Here is a 19157-nt window from a genome sequence, read left to right as displayed (position 1 = left end):
TGGCTGACCTTGCACACAGAAGAACTCTCTGAGGGTGCCTTTCAATTGTGATTTTATCCCCAGGAGACATTTAACAATATTGGGAGATATTTTTGGTTGTCACAACTGAAAGGTGGGGTGCTTCTGGTATCTAGTGTGTAGAGGCTAGGAATACTGCCGAATATCCAACAATGCACAGGACAAGCAAGAATGAGTCAGCCTGAAATCTTGATAGCGCCAAGATTGAGAAACCCTGCTTTATGACAACAATAAACAGAAGCTTACTGTCAGGAACTGAAAAAAAAAAAGCTGTCTCTCTGAAATGGTGAAAATGACTTTGGAACTCCCTTGATCTACCTCTACAGTTGCCATGCAAAATAAAATAAACCAATGGTTTTCTAGTCTTAAAACAAGAGCGTGAAATGTCCCTTTATCAGGACTGAGGAATATCTGAGGACTAGAGTTAAACATCCAGGTGACAAATTGTTAAACAATGGTCTGCACAGAGGAGTGTGTTTATCCTAGGGTGGAAAGAAGATAACACACCAAGCTCTGAGAACAGAGCTTCTATTTACATTTTTTTTTTTTTTTTGAGACGAGTCTCGCTCTGTTCCCCAAGCTGGAGTGCAGTGGTGTGATCTCGGCTCACTGCAACCTCCGCCTCCCGGATACAAGCGATCCTCCTGCCTCAGCCCTGCTAGTAGCTGGGATTACAGGCACGTGCCACCATGCCCGGCTAATTTTTGTATTTTTAGGAGAGACGCGGTTTACACCATGTTGGCCAAGCTGGTCTCAAACTCCGGACCTCAGGTGATCCACCCGCCTTGGCCTCCCAAAGTGCTGGCATTACAGGCGTGAGCCACCGCGTCCGGCCCCTATTTACATTCTTAACCTTAAAAAAAAATTAAAGTTGCCTTGCGCTTTCTTTTGGTCTGGGTGCCAGATAGTCAAGTGTTAAATATAGAGAGAGGCCTCCTGAGAGAAGAGCAGACACTTCTTTGAAGGGCTTATGGTGGGAGCTCACTTCCCTGACAGCATTCTCATGCTTCTGGGCTGGATCAGTCAAAACTATCAGCTTTTTGTTTACATCCAAGCAACACTACTCCAACTAGCGTAGTCATTGGAACAAATGTTCATAGTCCTGAGGGTACAGAAGGACGACACTGAAAAGATCCCAAGGGGAAATAAAATCTTTCTATTTGAGCAAAAAGGTAAAAGCACTATGTAGTCATCTTTTTTGGCACATCAAAAAAGTCATCGTGGCACATCAAAACAGACCTCACGAAAACAATTAATATTCCTATATTATTAGGATAACTTTGCATAATTAAAATTACATAAGTGTACAACAGCTGAAAACACAGCATTAAATACAACTTTTAAAGTCTAATTTTTACCATGTGATAACCGTATCAAATTTTGCGAATATTTTGTGAGACTTGGCAGTAGATGGCGCTCACCTTTACTAAAAGTCTGAGCAGCGCCTTAACACTAACAGGAACTTAAGAATCCAGCTCTGATGTCAGGCAATCCCGTGTCCAGGTCAGGTCACTTTTCTAAGTCTCAGTTTCCTCACTGGTAATGTGGCGGTGGGGGCCGCCCCAATGGCCTGGCAACTCAGACCGCTTTTGATTCTCTGACTACAGTGGTGGAGTTGAGACAGGTCTGCTGCTGCAACCGCCGTCTGAAATAGCAATCCGGAAAAGTCAGGTTGGGAAAGTGACAGAGTAGACGCCCTGCGGCTCTGATCCGGGCGGCGCCTCAGCTGCCCACACTATGTGGGCGGCAACGCACAAACTCCTTAACCACGTGGTGCCTCCATTCCCCTAGGGAGTCCCATCACAGGATAACTTCTAGCAAAATCAATCTTCAAGAAAAAAAGAAGGGGTCCTGCCGAAGACATAAGGAAGCTCCCTGGGGATCCCGCAGCACAGCACAAACTTAGTTCTTGAGAGCCGCACAAAACCAACTTCCGCCCCAGCGGAGTTGCGTCCGGAAGGCGCGGCCCCGGAGGTCACGTGGGCCCGCGGAATTACGGCCTGGCGGGGCGCTCAGGTGGAAGCAGTAGGCCACATCATGTCGACTGTTCCATGCAAGTTAGGGTGGGGGCCGTCCCTATCGCAGGCATGAGACAAGTCCAGCTGCGTCGTGTCTGGTAATCTGAGGGCAAGAAGAACGATTTGCAGAAGCCCCCAGTTTTCTTGGCTGTGGCACAGTCGCTTTGAGGGCCAGGTTCCTTCGGCTTCCTCCCGACTCCCCTGCTTCCCCCCGTAGGATTCCCGTTGGTATCGTCCGAGCCCCACCTCCCTCCTCTTCGCCCCCGCACGCCGAAAACAGGGGCCTCTCACGTGACCCCTGCGCGCTCCCGCGGGGGAGCGTAGTCTCGGAGGCGGCGCCGCAGGGGATTGAGGGGTTGACTGAGCGTTGCGAGCCGCAGCTTTCTCCCGAACGCCAGTGCTGAGGACACGATGTCGCGGCTCTCCCGCTCACTGCTTTGGGCCGTCACCTGCCTGGGCGTGCTCTGCGTGCTGTCCGCGGACAAGAACACGACCCAGCACCCGAACGTGACGACTTTAGCGCCCATCTCCAACGTAACCTCGGCGCCGGTGACGTCCCTCCCGCTGGTCACCACTCCGGCACCAGGTGGGCGCGGGCCCTATGGGCTTCCCGCCCTCCCCTGCCCAGCCGAGCCGCACTGCCTCCTCGCCGTGCGGGCGGGCCGCGCTCGGGGTGCGGCGGCGACTCCGGCAACATGGCGACCAGCCTGGAGTCCACTCGCGGCCGGGCCGGGTGGGGAGCGCGCTGGGGGGAAGCGGACGCGCGGTTCCCAGTGGCTGCGGGGCTGGGGCCCCCCTCGAAGTGTTGCAAGTCGAGGTGCCTTTTAAAAGTGCATCGTAATTCCTAGCCTCACTTGGGGTCGGAAATGGGGACGTGGCTTCCTTCCGCGGGGGCAGCGGTGGGGTTGAGGATGGGGCCGGGCGTCGCGCCTCTGAGGTTGGCGGTGGGGCCGAGCTGCCTCTCCCTGCCACTGGTTGTTCACCCTCCCGGCGCCTCTCTCCGGAGGTAGCCTTCTCCGGAAGTCCGGGAAAGAGAAACTTAAAGACGTTAATGCTCGTTCGTGTCTCAGACTTGAGTCTGAGAAAGTCGCTTGAGATTTAATTACATTGGTTTTGCAGATAGGAATAGAATGTAGCTGACGTTTGAGCACGTAGTTAGTGAAAACTTCACACTTCAAAGTATGCGAAAAGGAAGAAAAGTACCCATGTATGTACCGGGTGTTTTGCGTACGTATCCTAAGGCTAAACTGGAAGGTAGGTAGTGAAACCTAGGAGGTAGATGCAGAGACGGAGATGAGTAAACTCTCCTGACATTGTATGTTTATTCTTTTTTCAATTGTTTTTAAAATTTTCTTAACTATGTCCTGTGCTCAGATAGCGTATGTTTAGTAGGTCGTGGAACGGGGCTTTGTGCCCAGGTCTGTGGGTTTTCTAAAACCCGATCAGGAGCATGTCTTTTGTTATGTGCAGTCGAATAGGGCTGGTTAAGGCATACATACGTTTTAAAGCAGAAATTGCCATACACCGTGACAACACAAAAGAGAGAAGGAAGATAAGTTTGAGGTAATAAGCGGGAGAAACACTAGAGGTTTAAAACCTGCAGTCTCGTATGATTGGTTTTTCTAGTTAACATTAGTTAAGGAGTAATGTTTACGTAGTTAACATTGGCTTCTTGACCGAAGAATGCCGAAGTGTAATGATTTTTATCACGGCATTCATATTCTACAAATTTTTCTCTAGTTTTAGTATTTTATAAAAGTTTAATAAAGTATATAGTAAACTTAATGTTTTGTTTTTAGTTTAAGGAAGATGTAACGGTAACATTTCAAAACGAGGGAAGTAAATTGCAGTATAATACTGGGAATTCTAACCGCACTATTTTAAGATGATAGAGCAGAATATGTTTGTCTCAGTCTTAATTTGGCAGTTTCCTTTCAGAATTGTAGTGTGTGTGTAAGAGAAGGTTGGAAGTATCAAATTAATTTGTCTTTGTGTAATTGAAGTGCTTGCAAAGGAGGTATGTATTTTCTGGAAATCGTAAGTGGATGTGGTGTGGTCTGAAAGGTAGCAAGTTTAGTTCATTGTAAAGAACATTTCAGACATTTCACTCTGTTACACCCATCAAGCACAAAGGTTTTTAAACAGCATGTTTTATCTATACAAACTTAAGAAAATTTATTTTTACTTTATGAACCCTTCCCCACCCCACCGTACATGTCCCAGTCTTTAATAAGTACTAATGATGAAGTATTGAAAGCAGTGCCTCTGCAGAACTATTTTTTAGGCAGGAGCAAAGCAAACGAGAATGTTTGGAGGCATCTAGTTTCTAGGAAAATGAATGGAGCCCAATTCTTTTTTTTTCTTTTATTTTGCTGCTTTTTCTCACTGGAAAATAGAGCCCAATTTTATAGTCCGTTCTTCTCCAGAAATTGAATTATGGTGATGAGTACTTGTTTCTGGATTGTTTGGCCTAGGATGAACTATTGACAAATACCTTGTTAACTTGAATTGTATGCACTTGAATATGGGCTTTTAGATGTTGTCTCCAGTTGTGGAGGATCCTGTCGAGAGTGGATCATTTATGAATCGAGAATCCCTGGGAAATTATCTTTGTTTGCAGCAGAATGGGCATCATCAGTGCTTGGGTTCAACCTGTTAAACTACTACTGTTACTACTAAAAATCTCAGGGTTTTATCTGATGTTTGGGGGTAGTGGTTTTCCTATGTGTAGTGTTGGTATTATATCAAAGCCTTTTTCTCGATATTTTTATGTATTAAGGATGCTTTGAAATGCCTAAATCCTTAATGGCTGTGGGTGTCTTCCAATAGTTGTCCTGTGAAAAAGGATTGGTTAGACAGATACCATCAGGCACTGTACTGAGAGTGACCACTAGCTTGTTTTTCTAATGCGTTTACTTACAGCTTTGTAATGATAGGAATTTCTTAGTAAACCAGTATAAAGTTTTATCATTTATCTGAATTAGTAATTTTGATGCTGTATGTAATGCTTATTGTTCAAAAAGATAAGTAATACAGATTCAAATAAGATACTAATAAAATCATTGATTTCATGCATCTCTCCCCCCAACTCCCCAGAAACCTGTGAAGGTCGAAACAGCTGCGTTTCCTGTTTTAATGTTAGCCTTGTTAATACTACCTGCTTTTGGATAGAATGTAGAGGTAAGAAACTTTGGGGATGCAAAACTGTTTTATTATAGCATTTTAAAATACAGTAATTCTTGAACACTTGAAAGTTATGTAGGACATTTAGGATATTGTGCACTATTTATTTTGCAAATCCAGTACTCCTTTAAAGTGCCAGTTGCCTAGCACTCCCCCTGAAAATCTCTTTTTGTCTCCCATCCTCCCTTTAGATTCCTTAAGACTTGATAATTAAAGCTCAGTAGTTTGTTTTTTATGAGATGGAGTCTCCTGTGTTACCCAGGTTGGTCTTGAAATCCTAGGCTCAAGCAATCCTCCAACCATGGCCTCCCTAGTAGCCAAGACTACAGATGCGTGCTTCCTCACCTGGCTTTTTTTAAAGCCTGTTCTAAGGATTGAGAGTACTTTAATACACTGGAATGAGCGGTGAGTGAAGGTTGTGTTGAAAACTGTGTCCTGCAACATGAAATATAAAGAGACCTTATGAAACTGTTGGATGCTTAGGTGTAGAGAAGAAAGAGGTAGGGAGAGAGTTGACTTCTGTGCTTTTGTTGATACAAGAGGTAGAGCGCTAAAGGGACGTACATTGAAATTCAATAAGATTCTTATTAGAACCATGATATTACTGCATACATTATTTTAATTGTTTTTTAATGTAAAGTGGTTGCACTTATCAGTAAAACAATCTAGTTGTTTTGGCGGTTTTTTTTTAAGTAAAAACCATAAGTTTTTTTATTTGGTAAAATTTTTAATAGTTCTAGAAATTATATCACTACATAAATTTCAAAAAGCTCTTTAAGGTATTAACTAAATTGGGCCAAATTAACTTTTTTGTTATAGAAGTGTCTGGTTTTTTTAGGTCATAAAATGGGATTTAAGGGCGTACTCTTTCCCCTTTATATGGGAGTATGTAAGAGTTGGTGAATTTTGGAGATGGAATGCTCTACTTCAAGATTTGTTGGGAAAGGTTCTCCTCTTATTCTTGTTCCAAGTCTACCTATCCAGGAAAGTTGTTTTAGAAAGTATAGAAGACTAAAGCAGTGAGATTTGGAATAGAGTTTCTACAGTGTTATGGGGTGCCTCATCTGTTACTAACCTCTTAATACAGACCCTGACCACTTCAACTTACTATCTCCGCCTTTCTTTTTTTTTTTTTTTCCCTGAGACAGAGTTCTGTATTTTTGGTAGAGGCAGGGTCTCACCATATTGGTCAGGCTGATCTCGAACTCCTGACCTCAGGTGATCTTCCCACCTTGACCTCCCAAAGTGCTGAGATTATAGGCGTGAGCCACCTGCCCACTTTTTAGATGATGGCTGCCTTTCTTGATTGTACAGTAGTCTTCCCACAATTCTGAGATCTAAGTGTTGCAGATTTATTTGTTCAGTATATTAATGTGGATTTTTAATGGATAAAAGTTAGAAGGATCCTGCGTAATCTCTAAGTCAATGGGAAAAGGAGAATGACAGGGTTTGGTCTGTGGGTTTAACTTTAGGTCAAAACACCTAAAGTGGTTCCCCCTGCCCACTTCTAAAGTGTTTGGGTTTGATTTCATAGAGCTTAGTAGCAGAGTCAAAGATAATACAAATGGGTGGTTGATGCTGTTTGTCTCTTTTCCCCTGCCCCCCAACAGATGAGAGCTATTGTTCACATAACTCAACAGTTAGTGATTGTCAAGTGGGGAACACGACAGACTTCTGTTCCGGTAAGTATTCATATTGGCTGCTTGGAAGCTGACCGCAGAGAGGTGAGGAAGATCATTGCCTCAGAAAGCCTTGTTTCAGTGCTTTGTTTGAAGCGTTCCATAATTCTCATCTTGTTAGAATTGGAATATGAATAGTATATTCATATTGATTGATTAAAGGATGATATTTGAAGCTTGGTTTAGTGATTTAGCTATAGTGTGGATGCTGTAAGTGTAGATGCGTTGTCTGCCCCCACACTTTTTTTTTTTTTTTTAAACTTTTCTAGGAATTCATCACAGTTTAGCCGCTATGTTTGCATCTTGCAGGTCTGGGAAACCTCATTCTGGCACTTTTGGTGTTGCGATACTGGGGATTGTTGATTGATAAATTTAGTCTGCAGCATAATTGGTGCTGTGGTTAAATGAGCTTTTCTATACCCATCCATTTTCTGTATTTTAATCTGAGTAACTTGATTAATTTTTAACCTTTACTATTCGTCCAGCAAAACGTTAAAATTCTACTTGAAGCTGCTGATTTTTCCAATGAGATTGTAAATCAGTGGGAAAGGCACATTCCTAATTTGATGCATAGATAATAATTGAATAGGAAAAAGATTTTTGTGCAGTGTGTCTAACCTTGAAAGACTACCTTTGACTCTTTAATTTTGGTAGGGGTTGCCCCATCCCAATGTGAATTTTGTAACTGAACATTTCATTAGTATTAGATCAGTTTTACTTCACACAGGGTGCATAATATAGTTAGGTGGTACACGAACAAACTTTTTTTGAGACAGACTCTTTGTTGCCCAGGCTGGAGTGCAGTGGCACAATCATAACTCATTGCCACCTCATATTCCCGGGCTTAAGCAATCCTTCTGCCTCAGCCTCCCCAGAAGCTGGGATTACAGGTGCATGCCACCATAGCTGGCTAATTTAAAAATTTTTTTGTAGAGATGGTGTCTCACTATGTTGCCCAGGCTGGTCTTGAACTCCTGGGCTTAAGCAGTCTTCCCACTTTGGCTTCCCAGAGTGCTGGAATTACATGCTTGAGCTACTGGACCTGGCTGAAACATTTTAAGTAATTACTTTAATATGTGTTAGATAAACTAATAACTGTCAGACCTGTGGTTTTGTAATATTGCTTAGAGACAAGATTAAGCAATGAAGATTTCATTAGTATTAGAACGTTTTTGAAAACTGATTTAAAGGAAAACTGTATTTGTACTGCTGCATATTTGATGATGTACCAGTTAGAATTAGTTTCAGCTATGAAGGACATAAACCCCCAAATTACAATGGCTTAAGCAGTGGACTGATTTACTTTTCTCTCATGTAAAGGAAGTCTGGACTAGAGTTCAGCTCTGCAACCATTAGGGACTGAGGCTTCTTTAGGTTTTTACTCTTTCACCTCTCAAAAATGGCTTTGACCCTACTGTCCAAGGTGGGTCCTTATGTTCCAGCCATCACATTGATTATTTTCCTGCCAGCAGGATGAAGAAGGGAATGAAAGAGGCTTGTATCTTACTTTAAGGATGCTTCTTAGAGGTTATGCGTGATGGCCTGGAAGCACTGGAGACTAGGAAATGTCTTTTCAGGAGGAAGGGAGGTGTTGATAAAAATTGGTGATTCTATTTCTAGAGAAGAGACTGGTATGTGGGGGCAACTGTCAGTCTCTTCCACAGGTAGTATTTAAGTGTTGTAAAAATTGTGAAAAGTACTCAAATGATTGCAGGTCAGGAACTAGCGTTATAGATTGTGATATTTTAAATAGCTTTGATGTATATGGTTTTTCTTTTTTCTTTTTTTAATAGTTTCCACGGCCACTCCAGTGCCAACAGCCAATTCTACAGGTAATTGAAGATGACTGTTTTCTTCCTTTTCCTTCAGTATTTTTAAGCTATCTTGATGGATTAATTTTAAATAATTATGTAAAAGTTGTTAGTATAATTTTAAAGATGAGTAAAAACTTAAAAGTCTTGGACCACAGCAATTAACGTTAATCTCTACCTTTTGTGACAGTGACACATAGCTCCAGTGCTTTATAGTCGGTGAATGTGAGCAGATTTGCTGAGGCTGTGTACATTGAGTCTATAAAGTACTTTTTATAGATTTAGTGGAAATCTTGGGAAATATAGAAGCCTAAAGCAAATTATAATTCTCATCATCCAGAGCAACCAAAATGTTTTCAGTGATTAATTTCTTCTAGTCTTTTTTATGTATATCTAAATAAATACACTTTTTATGAAATTGTACGATAACGCTCATGCACCTTTGTATTTCTTTTTTTCTTTTTTTTTTTGGAGGTGAAGTCTTGCTCTGCCGCCCAGGCTGGAGTGCAGTGGTACGATCTCGGTTCACTGCAACCTTCACCTCCCAAGTTCAAGCGATTCTCCTGCCTCAGCCTCTTGAGTCGCTGGGATTACAGGCACCTGCCATCATGCCCAACTAATTTTTGTTTTTTTAGTAGAGTCACGGTTTCACCACATTGGCCAGGCTGGTCTTGAAATCCTGACTTAAAGTGATCCGCCCACCTCAGACTCCCAAAGAGCCGGGATTACAGGTGTGAGCCACCGAGCCCAGCCTGTATTTTCTCTCTTAATGTAAGCATTATGGTATACACTTTACCCATCCTGCTCTTGATTGGAGAATTAGGCCGTCTCTCATTCTCCATGCAGTGAACATCTTACATGGAATTGCATTTGTATTTATCTCTGATAGGTTTGAGTCAAACAGAATTTCTAGGTCAGAGGGTATGATTATTTTAAGGCTCTCCAGAAAGATTTATTATTTTCATTCCCATCAACCTGGAAAGTTTTTACCATGCCCTCAACAGCATGGATAAGAACTCCTTAAAATTTACTAACTTGATAGGAAGAGTAAATATTAAATACTTAACATTTTACCAATATTAAATGCGTCTATTCCAAGACAAGTACTAGGGTAAATGGTAGGGTTAAGCCAGCATTTTGTCTACTGTAGGAACAATGAAAGATCTCAGTGAGCACAGCGTATTGGGAAATTTGTAAGAAGGAATGTGTATTGGGTGGGATGCAGATGTGGTAGTGAAACTGCACTGGAAAACTTGGAGAGAGCCTCTGAGGTGGAGCAGCGGGTCAGCACATGTGGAGGAGATGTGAAGTAGTACGGTGAGTTCAAAGAGTGTCCCATCCTGTACAAGGTGAGAAGGAGTTAAGCTGGTCCATCACCAGTTGCTCACCAGGTGAGCAGAATTGGGAAACACCTTTGTATGCCTTGCTGGTAGACTTGGATGTTATCCTGAAAGATTTTAAAGTTTATAGGTCATATGATCAGACTTGCATTTTAATAAAACAACTTATTCTGGCATTGTGGAGAGTAGATTGGAACGATGCCAGAAGGAACTCAGGAGATTAGATAGCCTGTTACAATAATTCTAGAGAACAGATAGAGGTGGGCTGCAGATGTTTGCAAATAAGTTTAGGAAGTAGAAGGGGTAGGACTTCATGACTGAGAGGAGGAGAGGTAGAGTGATAGGGAGAAGGGGAGGAATTTTCACCAAAGTAAGCAAGAAAGAGGAAGAGCAGTCTATTGATGGTTGGGCCTGTCATTTGGGATTTTAGTTTAAGATACCTAGAATCCATTTAAGTGGGATCTGTTCAGTATTCAGGAAACTGCAAGTCAGGCAAGAGCTCTTGGCTAAAAATATAAATTGGCATAGGCAGTAGTAGAGGCACTGGAGGAGCATATAGAAAGAAGGGATGGGGCTTGAAGACCAGACTCTAGGAAACAGTAATGTCTAAGGGCTAGGAAGAGGACAGGGGAGGAAATAGGGATGGGGGTAGGGTAGTAAAAAAGCCCAGAGAAGTATGTGCAAGAAACTAACAGTATGTGGTTGTGGGTGTAGTTTTTCAAAGGAAGAAGTAGTCAAGTGCAATAACAAGGACAACTCATCTTGAAACACTTACGCAGTGGTGTGTGGAGCTGGCTGGCTTGGACCAGCTTTTGCTAGCCAGTTATTGTGTAGTAGCTCTTCCCAGCCCGTGTTCAGTGATACCATGTTGGTAACTTGAAACTGGTTACCATGGAAATAGTCATGCCATGGAAGTCTGCAAATGATACAAAACTTATTTTGAGCTGATGATTATATGGTGATGTGGTCATAAATGTTTAACACTTATTAGAAGACATGGACTAAGTAGGATGTTGAAGGTTGCTGAAACCAGAGGTGTTTGGAGAAAAGTAATTTTCAGAAGGTTGGTTATGAAAAGAAAATGGGGTGCAGGGAGTGGGGGAACAATTTATTCAGAACTGTTGTTCATTTCTTCAGAACTGGGTTCACTCTTGATGTAGTTCTCTGCAGCTTTCTCCACCCTGGGTCCTCCTGTGAATTGCCATGAGTCTTTTGTGCTATAGCTCTCTTTGGTGCTGTAAAGGGGGAAAGCAGCAAGGGCTTATCTGCAGAAAATGCATCAGTTGACTGACACTAGTTGAAGAACAAACCTTTAGGCGGTTTCTTTTCCGGGCATGTGTACCGTCTGCCGAAGAGAGCAAGTGAGAAGTGAAGGGGTAATTAAACAATGCAAAGAGAATCTAATTTATATAGAAGGGTGTATAATGAGGTTAATTATAATGGCCCTCCTTCAGTACAAATAATAGAATAGCCAAAATATGTCAGATACAGTGGAAAATGTTCATATGAAGTGGAAAATGAACTGTATTAAGCAATTGTAATACAATTTTAGCTTTTGTTATATACATGCCTAGAAAAATGGCAAGAAGTAACCTGTTACTCTGATGGGACTAATTCAGTTTTTTTTTTTTGGCATTTTCTAGATTTTCTTACCACTAATAGCAACTTTTATAACTTATGATTATTATTATTATTTTTTTGACCTTTCCTAATGAATCTTTTTTTTTTCCAGTAAAAGAAACAGTAGGTCAACAGAGGTATATTCCCTAAGTGGTGCTTTTATTTTGAAAATATTGTCAATGTAATACTTTTTTCAAAATTGAAAATAAAATATTTTGCCTACTTATTAAAAAGAAATAGTTTTTACCTTGTTCTGAGGCTGGGTAATGAGAACCAAATTGCAAATTTGCAGAATTTTTTCCCTAACATTGTCAAACAATTGGTAATAGTGTTTTGAGATTGAACAGAATTTGATGTGTTTAATTTGTAAAGTGTATTTTTTTGTGGTTACACAGAAGCAGTAAAAACCTTGACAGAAATAATGAGCTTTAACATAACCACAGCCTCTAATCTAAGAATTCTGTGTAAGGACCAGTCTTACCAGAGATAAGGTCAAATATTTTCCTGTAAGATTTTCTCAGCATGGAGAGTTGAGAGAACTGTTTAATCAAGAGCAGGATGGATGGATGTACAACAATGCTTGAAGTAAGAGGAAAAAAAGAAAGCAAATGGGTCTGAACATATCCATCAGTATTATTTGTATATCACCTATTAGCTTCTAAGTAGTATCAATATTAATAAAAGAAGTCTTAAGCTCTCTGTGACTCATGGTCATGTGAAAATTAGAATACCTTAGTTTCCTAGGATTCAGTCAACCTTGGGATTATGGGTAGTCAGCCTGTTACGAGAGTCCTGGTCTTTAAAGATCTACTTTTAGCAACAATTCAGATATTTAGCAATATCTGAAAACTGTCAAGCCCTGCTCTTTTAGTGTATATTTACTGTTAAAGCACAGAACTTCCTCTTTTATATTAGTAGAATTTGGGAGGATGCTGATTCCTATTGAGGTTTTTGTTCGATTGTTTGAAAGTCTAATGCAGTGAAAAGATTACTCATTTCTGTGCTTCATCAACAGTTATTTGGCACCCTTTCCCTGTCTTTCGTGGGTTAAGCATATCACTTTGAAGTCTATTCAGTTACGTACTTTAAACAGAAGTAACATTTGTTTTCCAAATTCTCTTTAGCCTTCAAATCCTTTTTTCTGAAATAGTACAAAAATGAATGTTTGCATAGCACCTTACATTTTTATAAAAATATAAATCTCATATGATAATCTTCCTCATCTTTCCCCAGATCATCCCTAGCTGCCCACCAGCATAAGCATATCCTCATATTGAAGCCCTTGCACTCTGAAGCCTGACTTACCTAATGATTTCCTGAGACAAAATAAGCTCTCTTAGCTAGTGACTCCTATAGTGCACTTTCCAAAAATTTGAACCCTACCCTTAGGACAACCTCTTAATGAAACCTTTCTCAAATGCTCCAGCAAACTTTGAATTTATTTGGTAGCCATTTGGATGTTAGAAAAAATGTTAATTTGTAGAAACTATATTCACATCCTTCCTTTCTGAAAGCCTTGGTCAGACTTCTATTAGTATTCATACTACCAATAGAAACTTAATAGGTGATATACTGGCTGGACGAGGTGAGTCATGCTTGTAATCCCAGCACTTTGGGAGGCCAAGGCGGCAGATCACTTGAGGTCAGGAGTTCAAGACGAGCCTGGTCAACATGGTGAAACCCCGTCTCTCCTAAAAATAAAAAATTAGCTGGGTGTGGTGGCACATGCCTGTAATCCCAGCTACACAGGAGGCTGAGGGAGGAGAATCGTTTGAACCTGGGAGGCGGAGGTTGCAGTGAGCTGAGAATGCACCATTGCACTCCAGTCTGGGTGACAGAGCGAGACTCCATCTCAAAGAAAAAAAAAAAAAAAAAACGAGTGCTTTAGTCCCTAAAATGATTTTACATTCAAACTAATCCTTCTCAGAGTGTACATTTCTTTAGCAGTATCATCAGCTATTAGGTTGGTGCAAAAGTAATTGCAGTTCTTGCCTTTAGTAATGGCAACTCAAATAGTATTTTGGCCTCATGGCAGTGTGGTGGACTAGAGCTTACTTAACCTTGGGCTCTTAGAATCTTACGTTGGGGAACTGTGGGCCCAGGGCCCCTGTTCTTATAAAGCTTTATTGGAACATACCATGCCCATTCATCTGCATGTTGACTTTGGCTGCTTTTGCATCACACAGTGCCCAAAGAGTAAAATATTTGCTTTCAACCCATTTAAGAAAAGTTTGCCAACTCCTGAAGTGAAGAAGATAGGCAAATCTCAATACCCTTGTAAGAGAGAACTTATGACTTTAATAGTTTTTGTCTTAGGAGAAAGATTATGAAGAACCTGTAGTTTCCTCACCTAAATGTTCTTGCCCTTGGCAGTGAGCAAGATAAGAGTTTTTGCAAATTTTATCCAGATGTATACATAGATTTTATACAAGATAGATACATAGATATTAACAATTTTATGATTGCTTATTGTTTTAAAATACACTTAAATCCTAGTATTCTTGGGTGCATAGCTATGTTAGTGAACCATTAACTGAAATTTGGCTTTTGGTCTCTAAAAAATTGAAAGCATGTTGAAGTTGGCAGGATTATTTTTTAAAGCTGTTAGATAACTGGGAAGCTAGAAATTTAAGGTTTTTTAAAAAGACATTTTGTTTTCATTCCAGCTAAACCCACAGTTCAGCCCTCCCCTTCTACAACTTCCAAGACAGTTACTACATCAGGTAATTGAGGCTTTTTAGATTAGCAATGATGCAGGATGTGTGCATGATGTTGCCCTTTACAATTTCTGCCATCATTTTCCAGCTTTCTTCGTTAATGGTTATGGAACTGAAATTCTTCTCTTACTCTTAGGGGGGATCAAGGTAGTGCTTTGTTAACACAATAATGATAGCTTTGCTGAGATTCCTCTTCTCATTTTTAAATGTGTAATCACATTTGACGTGACACTTTAGAATTAAGTAATAATGTTTTTCCAAATATTTCAGTACAACTTGTATGTAAAATCTAATTTGTAACTTCTGATTACCGTTAGGGATTGGTTGTGTGCTGTATGAGAGAGCATGGCGATTTGAGGGAAGATAATATATCCGTCCTTTTCACTGAGAAAGGTCTAAAAAGCCAGAATCACTACCAGATGTGCACCTCACTTTCTTAACCATTTCTTAACATTGCTCAGTAACGTGAAAATTAGCTTGTTATTAAATGATGATTTGACATAATCTAATTTAATTCATAGTTAGGTTACGCCACAGGATACTGTAGGTACACAGGTTAGGAATCCTTTCCTCCCTCCATATTTTTAAAAAACTGATGCTAATGAATCTTCTACCTGCTTTTTGTGATTTCTTTTTCTTCATGCTTATGCCACCTTTTTCTCAGTTTCAGTGAAGCCATTCTGTCTTCACAAGAAGGAATACAAAACAGTTGTCATTAAAGTTACCAACTTGTACAGCCACCAGAACCAGTGTTCTTTGATAACTGTTACTTTTTTCTTAGATTATTTTAAATGGGAAATCGCTTTTTCTGTTTCCTCTTGAAACATTTTACTGCCTGAAAAGAATTCAGATATTTGTTTTTTCCTTATTACTTGATAATACTTTCTCATGTGAAATTTGTTGGCAGGATATGCCTTTAAAAACAGTTATTTTACTTGTTGAAATTATAAATTGCATATTATTAAGATTATTTTTGTAACATGAAAAATTGCAACCAAGTATTTTACCTTATACTAGTAAATTCAAAAGTCATGTGAATTCTCAGCACTATTGACGTTTACACTCACAATTAACTAAAAGTACATAGTCTGAAGAAATTGTTGCATATTTTAGAAGTGTTTGATATATTCCCAGGGCACAATTTATATACTAGGAGAATTTTTCCCATTGTTTTTATATTTGTACTAGTACAGTAGCATTGACCACTTTGTATCCTTGGGTGGAATGAAAAATGGGATATGGTTGTCTTCCTCAATTAGGGATAAATTCTAGCTGTAAAGACTTGAGGAAATACTTTATAGAATTTAACACATGGCAAAATAGAGGCTCAGGTGAATCTTTAAATTACAATAGAGGACCATGAAACTTAGGATTGTTGTTTCTTTTGTCTTATCTAACAGGTACAACAAATAACACTGTGACTCCAACCTCACAACCTGTGCGAAAGTCTACCTTTGATGCAGCCAGTTTCATTGGAGGAATTGTCCTGGTCTTGGGTGTGCAGGCTGTAATTTTCTTTCTTTATAAATTCTGCAAATCTAAAGAACGAAATTACCACACTCTGTAAACAGACCCATTGAATTAATAAGGACTGGTGATTCATTTGTGTAACTCACTGAAACCAAAATACTATCTTTTAAGATGTCCCACATGGAAGACGCTATTCCAGGATCTTTAAATTTCCATGGATGCATATAGGATGTTTGGGAGCATCATCCGTGAAGAAAAAATCAATTAAATCATTGTGTTCAACAGGAATATTTAAAATATTCTGCATGAATCCTGTGGCTGTCTTATTTTAAATAGCTGCTGCTGTGGGATTATATATTTTTTTCCTTAACATGCCAAATATAACTTTCTGAAAGTGATGGAAAATGTTGTCTTGTGCAGACAACATCATGGCTCTTGGCAGTTTAAATTTAGTAATTTTAATTTAGTGAACAGAATTGAGAAGAACGTGCCAAATGAGAATCAATTAGGTGGATTTTTGGCTGTCATTTCAAAAGTGGAATAAATTTATTAATTTAGTAGTACTAAATGGTATCCTTAGATTAAAATTTTGTGCTTGATAACAGCTGTTTTTTCTACATTAGAAATAAGATGCCACACAAGGAACTACATTCCAGATTTAAAGAAATGAAAGGATACCATTAGTGTGTATAACAGATTATTGTTCATACTTGTAAAGCACCTTATGTCATTGAGAATATAAAGAACAGTGCCTTAGAAGACAGTGAAAGGTAAGCTCTAGCTTAATGTCTATGATTTGTTCTTTGACATTAAGGAAGGTAAGGATTGGTCAGAGGATGTAACTTGATGTGAGCAGTAGTAAACCTGTTTTAGATATCATACTGTTAATATTTTATTGAAAATTTATTTCAGAGCGGAGAAACTTAAGCTAAAGTCTGTTATACAGAATTGAAAGCCTTCGTATCTTGAACCTCCCAACATTTTTCTTATGGCTGTTGAAAAGTATAGAGCTAAATTGATTTAATTACACTTTCCTTTGTACTTTAAAAAAAAGTATGCTAGCACTATTGTACCTTGAAAGGATTTCCACCAGACTGTCTTGAGTAGTGACTTCTTTGGTGAGGCAAGAAGGATATACATTATTTTAGAATCATTTACTATTTAAATGAGACAATCATATTATTTTAGAATCATTTATTTAAAATATGAGACAATCATTTTAAGTTTTAAGATAACAGAAGTGACCAATGTAATTTCACAACACCTAAGGATTTTTTGGTTGATCAGGTTAATGTAGATTTTTACCGATTGTCCTGGATGAATAGACTGTGCTTTTTCTTTTTCTCTCCCTTCCTTCTTGGTTTCCCATAGTATAATAAGCATGCATACTTTAACTTCTATAGTTTTCTCCTTTAGAGGGTCTTCTTCAGTTTTAGAGGTTTACTTCTCCCTTGCCTTTGACTCATTGGACTAGTGCAGAGGCTTTAAGTAGTTTAAAATAGGCTTTTGCTTTTCTAGGTCATTAACGTTTTTTATTTAGTTTTTTTAGCCAATAGTGGCTGAGTTTCGCACTTGATTTTCAATATTTTATAGTAAGAAATGACAAACTGCTTTGGTTCATTTCATAAACTGAAACTCTGCGTTTAGATAACTATTAAAGGTTGTTAAGATGAAGATTTACTGTTTCTTTGTTACTCGTTGGTACAGCTGTTTGTTTTACTTGCACATTTGTACATATACTTAATGTTTTCAAGTGCCTTAATTGTTTAAAATCTCTGGCTTCAAAGTTTCTTGGGGAAAGGTCGGTTTACCTCACATTTTTTGTTTCCATTAGTAATATTCTAGGTACCTCACAAAATGTATTATGGTGCCATGGCTGTTAGTTTTTAGTGAGTGCTGTAGGATTAATTCGAAAATAGGCAGAATTCCATTCCTCCCAAGGTGGCAAAAATTAGCTATACTGATGTAATTGTCATTTACCTGGGTATGAATTCCCTGACACACATTCATGTCAACATATGTAGCAAATTTTGTGAAAACGTAACAATTTGAAGCTTCTGTAATTTTGAGCACTGCTCTAACACAAGCATAATATAAAATTAGTTAGATTTTGCAAGTCTACAAATGAGCTCTTGCAACAGAACTCACAGCCTTTTTACTTTTTTCCCCTAACTTTAGCAATGTAGTATCTTGAGCCATTAATTTTTGGGTTTTTTTAAAATCCAGAAGGTATATAGAAACCTTTTCAGATTTTTCATCTGATTTGTTCTTGCAGATGTTCTTCTATCAAATACCTTATTTTACCTTACAGATATTTGTTGCACAGGCAGATACTGCTGTATTTAGACATTTCTATTTCAGTTCATTAAAAACTGCAAAACCAATCTGTATCATGTACCAAACTGACTTAAAATAAATCTACATGTTTATTGAATTAATAGTGTGTTACTGCGTTTTGCTTATAAAATTTAATGCTTAGTGGATTTATCTTAGTCCGCTTGGGGTGGGCTTTCTACTCATTTTATTGCACCTCTAGACCAGCCGATAGTAACTAAGGCACATGTTCATATCAATAGAAAGCAGAGCCTTGGAAGTAATAGGTGGAGGGAGGACTTGGTACACTTGTGGGAGTGATTTGCAAGTTGATCTTCCACAAATCAATAGAAATTATGCTGTAGTTTTCCAATAATTTTTGAGAGGAATACTATCTTGGTTTTATATATCTGAAAGCTAGTTTGTGATTCTGCCTTTTTAGTTCATATTGCATGTAAAGTAAAAACCAAGAACTATTTGGTATAAATTACTATCAAGCCACATGCTGTGACTTTGAAGTGTGGTTCTTGTTATTTTGTGGGCAAAATTATGTTCTATTTTAAATCAGTGGACTTGAACTAAGAATTTACTCCTCTGTAAGCCTTGAAACCTGTAAGGGTGGACTGAATAATTCACTTTAGAAATCATGAATTTTGGGTTTTGTATTAGCCTTAAATATAGTCACATTTGGTTTAAGTAATACAAAACTTGATGCTAAGCTTAGTGACTCTGGTAAACATTAGAAACAATTTTTTTTTTGAGATGGAGTCTCACTCTGTCGCCCAGGCTGGAGTGCAGTGGTGCGATCTCAGCTCACTGCAGCCTCCACCTCCCAGGTTCAAGCGATTCTCTTGCCTCAGCCTCCTGGGTGGCTGGGATTACAGGCACCCGCCACCATGGCCAGCTAATTTTTGTAATTTTTAATAGAGATGGGGTTTCGCCATGTTGGCCAGGCTGGTCTCGAACTCCTGGCCTCAGGTGATCCACA

At 39.3% G+C, this 19157-nt stretch overlaps 1 protein-coding gene across 3 annotated transcripts; it reads left to right on the top strand.

The window, feature by feature from the left end:
* Window positions 1-577: 577 nt before the first annotated feature.
* CD164 (CD164 molecule) lies at window positions 578-18294 on the top strand. Of its 3 annotated transcripts, none has more exons than XM_009451803.3 (6): window positions 578-2622; window positions 5133-5216; window positions 6830-6901; window positions 8692-8730; window positions 14336-14392; window positions 15787-18294. In XM_009451803.3, exons 1-6 carry the CDS (start codon window positions 2448-2450, stop codon window positions 15951-15953), a joined length of 594 nt encoding a protein of 197 aa, XP_009450078.2. In that variant the 5' UTR covers window positions 578-2447; the 3' UTR covers window positions 15954-18294. The 3 variants fall into 3 exon arrangements, with proteins under 3 accessions (XP_009450078.2, XP_009450079.2, XP_024213127.2); XM_024357359.3 differs by lacking the exon at window positions 578-2622 and adding an exon at window positions 3082-3290; XM_009451804.3 differs by lacking the exon at window positions 14336-14392.
* Window positions 18295-19157: the final 863 nt, after the last annotated feature.

The sequence above is a fragment of the Pan troglodytes genome, chromosome 5 (genome assembly GCF_028858775.2).
Source record: "Pan troglodytes isolate AG18354 chromosome 5, NHGRI_mPanTro3-v2.0_pri, whole genome shotgun sequence".
Lineage (NCBI taxonomy): Eukaryota > Metazoa > Chordata > Mammalia > Primates > Hominidae > Pan > Pan troglodytes.
This window is presented reverse-complemented; position numbering and strand designations above follow the sequence as displayed.